General features: G+C 35.9%; 1 protein-coding gene across 1 annotated transcript; it reads right to left on the bottom strand.

Annotated features, from left to right (window-relative positions):
• Window positions 1-6: 6 nt before the first annotated feature.
• On the bottom strand, window positions 7-15226 carry LOC103801012 (chromodomain-helicase-DNA-binding protein 1-like; the record flags this gene model as incomplete). The annotated part of the gene is made up of 14 exons (XM_009073409.1): window positions 15052-15226; window positions 14727-14887; window positions 13333-13374; window positions 12468-12598; window positions 11974-12112; window positions 11098-11248; window positions 9961-10083; window positions 9571-9705; window positions 6524-6664; window positions 3554-3732; window positions 1768-1864; window positions 1500-1557; window positions 363-573; window positions 7-205 (listed from the first exon to the last, which is right to left on the bottom strand). Coding segments are annotated over exons 1-14 (1926 nt in total), but the record flags the coding sequence as incomplete, so codon positions are not given.
• Window positions 15227-15389: the final 163 nt, after the last annotated feature.

The raw sequence follows: 15389 nt of genomic DNA, 5'->3' as shown, positions 1-15389 counted from the left end.
CCAGTCTGAGTGGTACCTATAATCTCTAGTAGATTTATGATGGCTGTACTCAGAAGTGGAACGGTGATCTGAATGTATCCTGTGATCTGAATGGGAACGGTGATCCGAATGAACACGGCTGTCTTTCAAACTTCCTTCCAGGCTCGACCTGTGGTCTCTGCTTCTGTAGTCATCTAACTTCCTATGTTTACTATCACTGTAGTATCTAAAAAATAAGAAATTATTTGTATTAGAGTTACTGAGCACATTAAGAGCCACAATTACGTCAAACTGGCAGAACTGCATTAGAGAGAGATCACTCAGAAAAGATGGTTTGGTGCTACAAAACCGGAAGGGAATTTCTACCGGATTTTAAAACTCACCTGCTGTCTTGTTTGTAGTGATCCCAGTCTCTATGATCTTTTCCGTTGCTGAAGGCTGAATAGGGCCTTTTCCTAGAGTCACTTTTCTTGTAAGCATCTCCCTGGTGCCTGTCTTTAGGATGATCGTAGTATTGTGACAAATGTCTATCAGAAGAGTAACTGTCCCTGCTACTATCATCGTGGTTTGTATTCTCCTTCAGTCTTTCCACATCTGTTTAATAAAGCAGTAGTTAAAAGGAGGTCTCAAAGTCTTTACTTCACCTAATTCAAACTGCACTTGTGCCTCTTGGATGTAAAGCAATGTGGAAGTGACATAATTTAAAAGAAACAAAATCTAAATAGTGGAAAGACAAATGCACTAACATGAGTGAATGAAATGTCAGAATTAAAAGGGAAGCAAGCTAGAATGCAGGTGTGTAGGACTTCAAAACTGAACTTTTCAACCTTTGCATCCACTCTGTGAAGCTAAGTGTGGTCCAAATGACCAGTGAGTAGAGGTGCCTTCAGTACAGCAGCTTTATACAGAATGGCTGCAGCTCCCTCTCTGAGAAGGGATGGCCTTAGTATGAGAAACAGTTTTCAAGGAACACATTGTTAATAAAAGAATCTCCCTGGTATTCCCAAAATATATTATGTTGATTTTAAGTCCATGAAAGTGTACTTGAAGTGTTATGTAACACAAGACAGAAACAAGTATTACATGCAAGAATGCAGGTATGGGAACAGAGGAAAAATTATTAGTGTTCCTGTCAACAATAAAAGACAGCCCACATAACTAATGACAAACTATGACTGCAAGTAACAACTTGCTATCTTACACGGTGGCGACATTACAACAGCTACACAAGCACAGAACTTCCAAGAAATTTACAGGTTTTGAGCAGACCTCTCGCCTTCCTCAAAATTCAAGACAAAAACGATTCTAAATTTTTTTAAAGGGCAGTCAAATAACCCTGTAAGCATCAGATTCAGTCTGCACTCAGGATTGGATTTCATCTTCAAACTCGTGAAGCTCTGTTAATCAGTCTGTCTCTAGGGTACTTAACAGTGTGGAAAACAGACCCAGGAGACATGTGAAATGAAATAGACATGAAAACTTCACATATCTAACGTAAGAATATACTTAAGCTTTCTTACCTGGATTTCTAATTACATGTGTATTCACATTGCTGCCAATATTCTGGTCATTGTGTTGCTAAAAGAGACAAGCACAAAAGCTCATTGGTAAATCCCAAAGTTTAAGAGAATAAATTAAAAATATTTCCTAACAAAAGACTAGCACACTACAAACACAAATTCTACTGAAGTGCATTTCTGTGTTTCTTTTAATCCCTTAAATCTAATAAAAGAGTTACAGTACTTAAAATATGTATTTGTGTATTTAGAAAGGGTCTGAAAGCATTACCTGAGACTCCTGGCGTTTTTTGATTGCATGTTTATACAGTTTGTGCAGCTTTCTGGCATCAAATTCTGTAAACTTAGAGACGAAAATCCACAAATTTCTGAGGAAGAAGAAAAGTGATGTTATGATTCTTCTATAAATTCCTGTTCCTTGTATCATGCAACAGAATATGGATTTAACTGAAATTATTTGAACAGTACTTCAGTGAACCAGAAACACTGTAAAATCTGCACAGTACTGCCTACCTGCCCAACAAACACTATGTAGATATAATTAAAACATTTGGAAGATTAATTTTAACAAGTTGGTACTATTTTATATTTAATATAAGTCCTTCAGAATGCAAAGTACATGGGAAGTAGTACTAACAAGTCTGTTAATTTTTCTGAAATGCTTAAAAATGTAGCTGTCAGTTTATGTATGTCTTCTGCAAGTCTGTCTGAATTTTGAGTATTTACCACCCTAAATAAATAAAAAAATATTAAGTAAAAATTCTTTCAAACTTGAAATCTCTTGCAGTATAAGAAACCTGACCAACAAGACTTACTAACTGAAAATATTGGCAAGAAAATTTTCCCCTAGAATTCAAAAGTCTGGTCAAAGCTTTTGAAACGAAGTGAGAACTGTGAGAGGATGGTAGCTGTATGACAAAAAATTTGTGTGTTCTCCATGCTTGATGGAACAAAAGAAGCAGAAATCAAGTCTTCTGCCCTCAAAATGCCAGATTCTGGAAAGAACATTTGCTTCTATGATCACAGGTAAAGTCCTTTTAACAGATGCAGAATTCTTTTAGTTAAATTTATGAGTGGAATGCTTGAAAGACTCTACAGAATACTAGTGTTCAGAAATATCTAAAGCATGTAGGTTCAGGAAGAAACAGTCTGCTTCTTCCTTGAGATTATTTAAACACTAATTTTGGCCTAGAAGTTTGCAGAAGTGGACAACCCATCAGTGGTGTCTAATTTAAAGACCATTATAACTTTATACAAGCTCCACCACTTCTTTTCAAAGACAGTCGAAATACCTGTTTTATTAATCTAAACATAGTATTCATCATTATTATGAAAAATTGCTCTATTATGAGTTTCCACTTATAGAAATGTAACATTTACCAAAGTATATGGCTCTTGTTTCTGTATCTCCAATCACCTTTATATTTTGAAGTAAAGGAAGTAAAATCAGCAGAAGCATTTTACACTCACAGAAATCTTCAAGAAAATGCAACTTAGCAGATTTTGGTGTATGGAAGTGCAAGATGTATGTTCAAGCATTAAGAGATTAAGTGCACATTCTGATAAAAGTGCATCTGAGTATGTTCTGATAAATACTTTTATCAGTCACACTTAATACGCAATAGGTAATTTCATTTGAGAGTATATTTTTAAAACAATAAAGAATTCTGCAACTTGCAATCATACAAAGTTCAACACAATTTTAGAACTGCATATGTTCATCAGGAATTATAAAACACCAAAACCACCTAAAGCAGAAAGAACCAGATGCTTAAAGGTAAGAATGCTTCTTCACTAAACACAGTTGTAGTGACAAGTTTCCAAGCATTTCTTTCAGAGAGATGTCTCCACCTCCTGGACAGCTATGTTTACATGTCAATCCATTAAAAGTCAGAACAATCTATAATCACCTTTTAAGAGATTCCTACTTGAAATAGCAGAAAGATGCAAGAAAGGGAGAACAACAAACAGGAGAAATAACTAAAACCTATTCTGCTTAATCAAAGCAATTACAGATTTACTCTTTTTTTCAAGTCAAACCAAAGAGAGTAACGTACTTTCTCCACTGTTTAATTTGTTCAGGATTTGCATACTCCTTTAGACATTCAGTAATGTGATCCCCAATTTTGATAAGACACTGTCTAGTATGTTCCAGCTGCTCTCTTTCAGAAAGGCCCTTCTCTGGTCGATCCAGCTGTTTCAATGCTGCTTTGACAGGCCTCATTCTTTCTTTGCACTGTAAAATGGAAAAAAATTAATGTATCAGTTCAAAAGAAAAAAAAATCCTAAAACATGACCCACCTTTTACTGTGATATATATACACATGCAAGGACAATATTGTTTCAAGTCACATGAAATACAAGACTTCCTCCACAAAGCCTGTGTGTGAAGGGTTGGTTGATGAATTTCAGTCGCATGAGTTGGGTCAATGCTGGAGCCAGGATGGGTGATCTCTCTTTCTCCATTTCTTGCTTTCTTTCTCTCTCCCCCTCTTTAATCCACCTCTCTCTTCGCTTTCACCACACCCCCTTATTCAAAACCCACTGCCTTGTGCTTATAGAGGTCAGAGACTAATTTATTCCAATTTCTGTGACAAGTATGTACTTTACTAATAAAACTTTGCAAGTTCTTATTGATCCTCTGACTTTTGTCATTCCTTCTGACCATGAGCATCTACGAATCTTGGGTGCTCCCTTCCCCTTAAGGGTGGGACGCCATGTAAGGATGTGAGAAAGCACAAATTTAATATATAGGATTTCTGATGAAAAGGACTCATTACAACTGGGTTTTACAATTAAATATTTTCAGCACAATCATGTAGGACAAGACTTACGCTTGCTAGCACCTAGCAAGCTACACAATCTCAATGTTAAATATGAGAGTGTTCAGTACGTTTCAAACAGACCCTTTCTGCAACAATTACACCTAGCATTCAGCAAAGGATCAAGATTGCTTCTTTGAGCAGTTTTTAAACCTCACTCCTATGAGCACACTGGCAGAACTTGTACTACTTAGAGGAAAGCTAGTTTGAGTATAGAACCATAAAGGTTGTAAACAACCTCCAAGATCATTAAGTCCAACCTTTGACTGAACACCACCATGCTCATTAAACCATATCACAAAGTCTCACATCCAGCTGTTTTTTGAACACTTCCAGGGATGGTGACTATCACCTCCCTAGGCAGCCTGTTCCCATGCCTAAACATTCTTTTAGTGAAGAAATTTTTCCTAATATCCAACCTGAACCTGTTCTGACACAACCTGGAGCCATTTCTCCTTGTCCTATTGCTAGGAGAAGAGCCTGACCCCCACCTCACCACAACCTCCTTTCAAGTAGTTTTAGAGAGTGATAAGGTCAGCCCTGAGCCTCCTTCTCGCTAGGCTAAACACCCTCAGCTCCTTCATTCTCAGTCCTTATCAGACTTGTGCTCCAGATCCCTCACCAGCTCTGCTGCCCTTCCCTGGACAAGTTCCAGCACCTCCATGTCCTTTCTGAAGGGAGGAGCTCAGAACTGGACACAGTACTCGAGATGTGCCTTCACCAGTGCAAAGTACAGGGGATGCCTAGAGTAGCAACAACAGTGATGTCAACTCAGATACATTCTTGAATTTTCACACTTTGAAGCCAATGTTTTAATAATAAATCCAGATCAATCCAGTTGGCATGGTTTAAATAACAGACACTTGCTTGGGAATACCATTGAAATGCAATGGCATGGTGAACATGAAATACATGCTTTCCTTGTCACAAAGAGTCAAATTAGTTAAGCCTGAACAACTTAACAGCAGTAACTTCCATTTAAAAGTGTGGTTCAGTATGTTCAGGTAGATTGCACCTGACCATGGCAAAATGATAAACATATATTCCAGAACAAAAAAACCCACCATTTTTTCTATAAAGTACCAAACCTAGAAAAACCAAACAAAGATCTGCAATGGAATGAAATGGAATAACACCATCACCATGTAAGCATCTAGGGACAACTCAAAAATCAGGGAAGCTGTTCTATTGCCAGCTCATGCCACTATGTAATTAAGCATCTAGATTACATATTGCACTAGCCACAGATTAAAGTGGCCTTAAAAAAGACAGCTTAAAGAATGTGCTGCATGAATACGGAAGGGATCAGAAAAATATAACTGTACATGGAAATCAAGTGATTTTCTGTCATTAGCCACACAAACACATCCACCTGAATCACTCATGGCCCACGCTGAAACTCACAGTTGAGTTACTTGGAATATTTAGAATAAAACCACAGACCAGTCACTACCATACTCAAGAGAATCCTACTGCTGTTTCACAGCAGCACCCACAACAGCCCCAACAGATCTAACCAGCACAAACACACCTGTTGAAACACACAACACAAACACTGGCAGAAACACACAACTGTTGAAATCTGAATGACAGTACAACCACAGGAGAACAGCTGCTCAAAGGAACTCACTGATACTTTTCTAACGGCCTCAGCCAACCTATAAAACCTTTTCCTCAAATACTAATTTTTTGTGGTCAAATATTAATTATGTTCTTAGTCAGAAGTACAGACTAAACAGAATTCTTCAGGTGTCAAGGCATTACTTAGCAAGGTATTTCTAGTGGCTATAGCATTGCTTCCTTCCTGTGTCTACTAATTTTAGTCTTCAATACTTCAGGAGGCAAGTACTGAAACTTCATTTTCCTTGCTCTCTTACAAAGAAGAACAGCATATATGCTAGAGACTCCATCCATTGTATTTCAGTTCATTCATGACCTTAAGCAGGATATGCAAGCTATTCTTGAGGAGGTCATCACACAGACCACTGGCTAAGGTTTTCAACTGTCCTGCATAAATACAGCAAAGAACCCCAAAACAGAAGTGCTGGAACACAGACAAAAATTACTTTAGTATGTTATCATCAGCATTCACTTTACTAGCAAAAATCACCTGTGTTACTTTAGCAAGTAAGAGTACCAAGACACCAGAAACTGTCCTCATTTAGACCATCAAGTATAAACACAGAATTATCAAAATGGACTTACAACACTAAAAGTTTTCTGATCCAGTTCTTCAGATTCTTCTGATATAGGAACTGGTTCACTACTTGCAGTAATGTGAACTGGAGTATCCGGCAATGGAATTTTTTTAGTCTTTTCTTTATTTTCAGATTTGACTTCATTTACCTAAGAACAAGATATAAAAATGCTTAAATACATTTTATTTTGGCTCTGGTATTATGCTATAATATATGAAAATCCATGACTACTATATTCTCTTCAGGACTAAGAGTAAAATCTATGCTGACATTTAATGACAGTACATTTTACTTTCCCTGTGGGATGGAAAAGAAAAATAGAAAAGGAAAACCAGAATTCTTTGCACACAGTTGTATGCTCAGTTCAAGTAAGAGATGTATCACTGAAGATGTACTTTCCCATTTCAAATGTCTGTCTTTGTGGTTTCAGGGAGTAAAAATAAAACTTCAATGATGTAAAAAACTAATAAAATGACAACTGATCAGATCCAAAACACCTTTTCATCTCGAAATTATTCACATAATCCTAGTGGCCTTTTCTAGTGCTATGTAAGACAAGTAAACCTAGTTACCTTATCTTCCTTTACTTCTTTTTCTTTCTGTGTGGATTCTTTTACTTTGTTTTCTCTCTTTTCTTTAATATCCTTTTCTTTTAATTCTTTCTTATCCTCTTTTTCTTTTTTCTCCCTTTTCAATTCCCTCTTATTTTCCTTTTCTTTTGTCTCTCTTTTTTCTTCAGCTTCATTCTTTATACCAGTATCTGGCTCAGGCTTTTCTTCATTTTCTTTCTCTGCTTTAAATTTTTTATGTGGATGTTTCACTGAAACAATCTCATCCTGCAATATGCAAGCATATATGTCACATCAAACTGAGTTCCTGTCTACACAAGTTTCACAACTATAAGATTGTTTTTTCATCTGTGCATTTTTTTCTTTCTGGACATAGATTTAACACCTATCAGACAGAACTAAATGCAGTTGTAGGGGAAGATGAGAACTATGCACTCACTTTCTTGATGTGACCATGGCAAGTACTGATTTGGCAGTGAGTATGAGAAATTGTGTCCACTTAACTTAGAATTAACTTCAAATTTGGTCCCTTTAAAGGTAGTTAGGACTCTCAAGAGCTAAAATCTATAAGGAAGAAGGTCTTGCAAAACTGAGTTGATTGGTCAGGACATTCAAGGGATGGGGTTGTTTGAAGACTTTTGATCTAGTTAGCTTTGTCCCAGTAATCTTTTACCAATCCTATATTAAACATTCACAGAAAAAGGTAAGAGTCACAACTTTCTCTTTTCCAGAGCTGTTTGTTTCACTAGGCTTCAAAAAAAAGTCTCAGCTACAGATTGTCTGATAGGGCCCCACTTAATTACTTGAAGCTGAACAAAAGATCACATCACTGCTCTTTCTAATATTCACTTACGAAGTCTGAGATGGAAACTGTAATCCTTTCAGATGCAGAAACATACCACAGTAAATAACAAAAGTTTTATAACACAAGTTCAAGAACCATTGTCATCTTTGACCTTATCAGAACACATGCTGAAAACTGCTGCAGAAAACCAGATGAAAGAATGGCTAATACCTGAATCTGAACAAGTTACCTAGGTGAGGTATGAAGTAATCAGCCCAATCAGGACTTCAGTGTTTAGGTATCATGGAAACTTTCCAACAAAAATCCAATGACTTCAAAAGTTTCCAGATAATTCCAACAGGTAAGTTTTAAACACCACATACAGTATGGCAGCTAAGTAGCCAAAGCCAATTGTTTAGGTGGCTCTTGTATATAGCCCATTTTCAGAAGTGCAACTGTTAATCAGAGTCCAAAAGAACTGAAGTGATGAATACCCTCTATTAAGCATACAAAAGGGGAGAGCACTCTAGGCACTTCCCCAGGATTTAGTAAGTCAATTGACTGACTGGCAGTGTCTTCTCTTTTGACTGGCGATGAAGACTAGCACTCATTTTTCAAGCAGTCTGAACACTTAATTTGCTTAGTCTTAGAGTTCAGTTGCCTTTGTCAATTTACAGGGAACTGTGGCAACACAATTCTTAGCGTTACATTCCAGGAAAATTGTTGTAGCTATAAACATAAGTCAGCCTGCACTGAAGATTTTTTCCCTGGTTTTACATTTTATTCTTCATAGTACTATTTTAATACATATGGGAATATTTTAGTTAAAAATTACTGGGGTTTTATAGATTTATCATGGTTTTTCTTATGCTGACTAGGTTTTAACTATGTATATCTGGAAGTATTTTTTCCTCTAGAACAAGCTGACAAGTACAATGGTTTGTAATAGTTTACTTCAAACCAAGTAGGAAGTATTTTATTCATACATATAGATTTACAGTTACTTTTCAACTACTTTCAAAATTATAAAATTAGCCATGATGACTATTTAAAAACAAATAAAATCTATATAAATTTTTTAAAAATTCCAGATTTTTTATCTCTAGTGGTTTTCCTCTGTGATAAATGACAGAAATAAAAAGTTCCAATGCAAGCCTGGACACACATTAGAAGTAACAGAACACAAGAAGGTTCAACAGTTAGTTAAACAGTCTTTTCGGATAATGAGAGCCAGGTGTACACAAGAGCTTTCACGTGCAAGTCTTGAAATATACTTTTTTCATGCTGCTCATTTTAATTGAGCTTGGTAATTTCTTCCTGAGCCTGAATAAAAAATACCTTTACCTTAAGAATCACTATCAGTAGTTGTAACACATTATGAGTTTTGCAATAGTGTGTTACATTAGGTTTGCATTCTAGCAGATACAGTGCTGAAATCTTTAAAGAATGCTGAAACGGAGCAATAGCACTAGTAATTAGACTGTATCATTTTTTAATGATTTGGAAAACTATTCATAATTCCTCAGTTAATGGCTTATCATTAAATTAAAACAGATACAGTCTTCCCTGTGCTTGTAGTGGCCACAGGAAAAGAATGACATTCAGGAGCTTTAATTTTATTAAGCCAAGCAGAAGATAAAACACAAACTGATACTAACAGGAAGAACTAATAGCCATCTTCACAGTATGAAAGATACTTACCTTGTTATCATCATCATCTTCATCTGATTTTTCTGAGGGTTGGGGTGAAGAATCACTTTTTATTTCTTCTTTTATTTTTGCAGCCTTTAGCACCTTATTCTTCTTAGTTCTTGCTTTCCTCCTCTTTGAATTGCCCTGAATGCAAATTGATATCTTTAATAATGCCAACTGACATACACCTTTGCACCACAGTTGCAAAAGATTTGTTTTTACATCAAAGAGAGGGTTAGTTTTATTTTATTTACTGCCACTAACAATCACCACTTTACTCAGGATTAGAGACAGAGCATAGCGCAAAAGTAGAGAATACACATAAATAATACGAGAATAATTCAACATGCCTATAAACATATTGTTTTATCTCACTAATGAATGCCAAATTTTACTTACTGCACCAGCAAGCCTTTGTGCTTCCTTCCTTGCAAGGTCTTTATTCAGTAATTTAATGAGGTAGTCTGCACGGGTTTGTAACTGCTTTGCCTGGGGTTTCTTATCTGGATCATCAGGCAAAATCTGAGGAGAACAATGGCAATATCACAGCTGTGAGTACATATTATCAATTTTAGATGTTAGCCTGGAGAACACAGAACAGAAAAAGCTGTACAAAAGCAGGTGGTAAACAATCCACTCCAACTATACCTAGCAAACATGCCAGAATGCTTGAAGCAGTGGAGAATTTCTTAAAAGTTTACATTTCTCTCCAGTCAAGCAACCAATGCAGAGTCTTGGAAACTGCCTCACAGTTTAAAACCAACTCAAGAAACCAGCCTCAGATTTGTGTCTCCACTTGGGTAGTTCATCTAATAAATTCTGACTGCCTCTACCAGTCCCCCACAGAATTCCTGGCTCTGACTTTTCATCTCCTAAATGCAGAACTCACTACAGTGAATTGCAGATGCCAAAAACACAAATGTGTGGTTTCAAAAACCAGACAAATTAATGGAAAGCAGGAGTAGGAATTATTATTAAACAAATCTGGACACAGACTTGGCTCCACAAATCCCAGAGCTATTGGTTGTTGGCACTGTCACAAAGTTTACTTCACCTCAATTTTTTCATCAATACCTGGTGCTCACTATTGCTAAGAAGCTACTGTGCTAATTCTAGTACAGCTAGTCTGAATGTTGCAAGTGAAAGACAGCTTCAATTGAAGCACCTGGAGATTAAGTGGGGATGGAGAAACCAAATTAAATCTCTAGAAAAACCTGTCTTCTCAAAAGCTCAAGAACACAAAATTAACAAAACCAGAACATCTGAAATAGAGAAGGAAAAGACTGAAAATAAAAAGGCAAATGCAGAGGTCCAACCACATGAGAATATGGCAACACAACTGACTGCAAGAAGGTATACTTCCACCAAATACACAAGACCCTGAAAAATAAAATACAACAAGATGTATGAAGCACAACTGACATATAATGTCTCTGCCATTTCATTATCATAAAATAAGCTCTTTCAGTAACTCAGTACTTAGTAGCATCATTATCTAAACAAACAGTCCTTGATGAAATGTTGTAGATGACATACCTTCTGTGTCAAACTGAGATCAGGATCCATTTTTATCATTTCCCAGCTGCCATAACCATATTCATAGATGCCTATTAACAGATTTGAATCATCTTCCTTACCCCAATCTATATCAAAATGAGCAGCCTTAGTGTGGCATGGGATGACATATCTAGAAGAAATAAATTAGGAAGGCAAATAAAGGATTTTTTACATCTGAAGCTTAGCAAGAGGGAACATACTAAAAGTGATGTAAACTAAATTTATTTGCTCTGCTAAGATACTGGTAAACTTAAGAAATTAATCCAAGTATTTGTATTTTCTCAACATTTCTATAAAATGTTTGTTGAAATCCACACTGAAATGTGTCTTAAAGCTGATTAAGACTAAGATATGAAGAATCTGAAGAACAGACATCTGTGTGTGGCCATGAGTTGTGTTTCAGTTGGCTAGCCACAAGTAATAGCAAAAATCATCATCCAAGTGTAGCTGCTAAGTGGATAGTTTAGGAATAGTGATACACAAACTGGCAAGGGAAAAAGTTCAGAGGGCAGAAAAAAATACTGCTGCAGTTTGATATCTCTCTCAAGAACAGATAGCACACACAGCAGCTCCTCAGTAGGCCTGAATTATAGTCATAATTATCATTAGTAACTGAAGATGGTTCTCAGTCAATACAATTGAGAAGTCAAAGCTGTTACTGGCTCCTATGGCAACAAAAGAAAGAATGAAGAACAGAAGTGGAGCATGTTACTGCTGCCCAGTTCTCACAGGGAACTGAGGGACAAAGCATTTAACAGCGTGCTTTGAGTTAAAGTTGTCAGGAAAAAAAGCTAATAAAACTTGACAAGTTTTCTACATTAGTATTTCCTTTAAAATAAATATGAAAATCAATACCTTTTTCTTTCTTCTGGATCTGAAGGAATGGATTTGTGCAATGGTGCCAACTCTTCTTCATGAGAAATAACTAGCTTTGCATTCACCTGCACTCCTGAGATTCTGAATGTTGGGCCTTTAACTTTCCCAAGTCTACCTCCTTAAAATAAATGACAAAATTATTAAAATATTAACCTTTGCAAATATCATCAGAAAATTGTAAAGAAAACAATTATCCTTTTCTTAACCAAATGCTTGAATCAAGCTCCAGAATCAAAAAGTCTCCCAGATACAGGATTACTTTTAAATTTCACAGCAAAGCAAAACCACACTGCATTCTCCAGTGAAAAGTCACACACAGAAAGGGGAAGAAGTCACCTTTATATAACCTCCCCAGTATGCCAGCATTTTTGTATTTTCCAACAAAACTGTTTTCTGTTATGATCAGAGTGCAAGAGCAATTCAGTCTTCTTTGTATTTTTCACCACTCCCTCAAGTCTCCTTGAATATTGTACCTGCTCTTTCTTGTCCAGATGAATTGTCCTTTAAGGCTTTAATGCATCCATTATGTACAAGCTCTCCCAATCGTCTGAGATCTGTCTCTGATTTGTCAACCAGCTCAGCATCTCTAGCTACAGCATCTAACCTGTAATGAAACAAATACAACTTTTTAGAGCTCTGAAACTTTAGCCATTGTGACTGACTTCTTCATATTTGGATACTAGAGAAATTATCATGTAAGTTATCAGTCACCTGTGCTTTCTATGCTGTGTAAATTTTTGATCCAAGAGAAAAAAACCCTGTAAATTATTCAGATATCAGAGGGCAATAAAACAAGAACTGTAAAGGACCCCAACCCCAGTATTGAGTTGAATTACTGCACATTTCTTAAAAAATGAAAAGGAAACATTATATCATATGTATATATGTATCATATGTTCGTATGAACTGTAAATATTTTTATGGAAAATAAGGATGGGAAGTTTTTCTTAAAATAGGAATAATGAATAAAGTTTAAAAATAAGAACTGACAATATGAAAAATGCAACACTAACTTGACACTTACAGTGGATAAACTAAGAGGCTTTCAACAGGCTACCAACATCACAACTGAGTGATTATCAGCAGTAAAGATTAAACAAGTCAGCAGGTAAATATAAAGAAAAAAGTAGCCCTGCAAATAGAAAGGTCTGTTGTTTGGTTGTTGGACACACAGCATACCCAAAGAAATGGAAGACACTAAACTAAAGTCATGCTATATTCAAGGCAAAAAAACTAGATTATATATTTTCTCTACAGCCTAAGGTTTATTGGTACATTCTAATTTTTATGAAAACGAGATTTCAAGCTGCTACACAAATAATGATCAAGAAACTTTACCTTTCAAGAGGACCACCAAATTTCTTGTAACTCTTGATAAACCTAGGAACATAAAATAATTTTTCCATTTAAACGTGTGCTTAACAAATGACATCAGTTTTAAAATGGTATTAAAAAATTATTAATGTTAGTACAATGCTACATGGACAACGGAGGCGGGGGGGGGTGGTAGAGAGAGTAGGGCACCTTCGTATATTCAGATAACCCAAATCAGAGTTTTATTGCTTTAAGAGCTGATGTAAATGAAACAATAGAAGGTACAATTTATTCCAGAAATTGCTTTATTAATTTCACAAGACAGAAGATTCAGCTGCTGTATGTATCTAATCATAAAAACTGAATGTGGATTTACAGCAAATCAAGATTTCACACATTCTGTTATGTGCTCTATAGTAAAAGAAGCAATCTGCAACTGGTACTTGGAAGATTTTGGAAAATTACATGAAAGATACTCTCTGTTGAAATGTCTAAGTGATGGACAGAAACTGGAGATACCCAGAATAGAAAGGAAATGAAAGAAAAATAGAAATAAATAGAAATAACTTTAAAAAAGAAATTTTCCACAAAATTCAAGGCCTCAAATTGCACAAGAATAGCCTTGAAAAATGTACCAATTTGCTGTCTTGTTAGATGAAAGGGAAAGGCAAAAAAGATCTTTAAAGTTATTCCTCTAACCAAAAATCTTTTGAATGTTTTACCAAAAGCTTTAGAGAAACATGCATACTTGAACTTCAGAAGCAAGGTAGCATTTCACACCCCCAAAAATGTAAACCCAAACGGTTCTTCCTCCTTATACCAAGAAAGTATTTTAGCAAATATTTGTCAAATACTGAAGGGGTCAACAGCAGTACAAGTTTCAAATAAGATTTTATATTTTATTAGTTTTCAAAAAGTATAATAGAACAATTCAATTACAGTGTCAAGAGGTCTAAAAAGAAAATAAAGTCCACTCCAATTCTGTCATTTGTCACCCAATAGATTTACATACTCTTCCAGCACTACAGTGTTTAGATGAAATGGTGGGAAGCTTGGTTTTCTTGGTTGTTTTTTAAAAGAAAAGTTCATCCATTGTAAAATCACTGTCAGTGATCACCCAGTGAAATCACTGTCTTCCTGGGTTGCAGGAATTAATGAATTTAAACCAATCAAGAATATTTTTCAAACCTAGTTTTATATCTCATTAAAATGGGTTCAAATTCTTGCCATGACAGTTCACTGTCAGCACCACAAAGTACACGAGGCAAAAACATTAAATGCCTAGAATAAAAACATTTCCAACAAGTTCAGGAAAAAGACTGCTTTCTGTAGTTTCAAGCCTGATAGTAATGATTATGATAAAAACAATAATATCGATTTCTTGCTCTTTTAAATATGCATGTCCTCCCATATCTTACCGCCTGATCTCTGCATCGCTAAATCCTTTAATATTTTCTCGAGGAATAGTTCGTGGTCTTCCACGTTTTTTTGGCCTTTTTCTTTCCGAGATGGAGTCGCTATCAGATCCAGAGTATCTTCTGCTCCTACTGCGCCTCCCTTCACTTCCATTAAAGCTTATCTGGAATTTCAGAATAAGCAGTTAAAAGCTATGTCATTAACCAACATAAGGAAGTTTTACCTGCCCTGTCAAAAAAAAAAGCATTCAGAAAAGGAAAAAAATAACCCAAACCTCAAACCCCAACAGCAACACCGAACTACATTTCAGTCAGAAACAAGAAACACCTGTTTTGCACAGTTTCTCATCCTTGGGAGCATGTATATTTCTTCAAGTTCTTTTTGCCTTTCCTCCTCTTCTATTCTTCGCCTCTGGACCTCTGGAATGATTTCTTCCCAATTTCTTGAATTTCTTTCTGGTTCCAACTCAATATCATCTTCATCCATATTGGAAAAGTTGGCCACCTTGTGTATCAGAATATACATAATTTTGTCAAATCTATACATGACATTATTTGAAAAAGACTGATCAGCTACTATTTTAGGAAAACAGTTACAGATGGCATATTTTATGCATTTATACATATAAGGTATTTATGTATTCTATCTACTTATACATATATATA

This window comes from Acanthisitta chloris, unplaced genomic scaffold, assembly GCF_000695815.1.
Source record: "Acanthisitta chloris isolate BGI_N310 unplaced genomic scaffold, ASM69581v1 scaffold4894, whole genome shotgun sequence".
Lineage (NCBI taxonomy): Eukaryota > Metazoa > Chordata > Aves > Passeriformes > Acanthisittidae > Acanthisitta > Acanthisitta chloris.
Note: the sequence above shows the minus strand (reverse complement) of the source record. Positions and strands in the feature narration are given on the sequence as shown.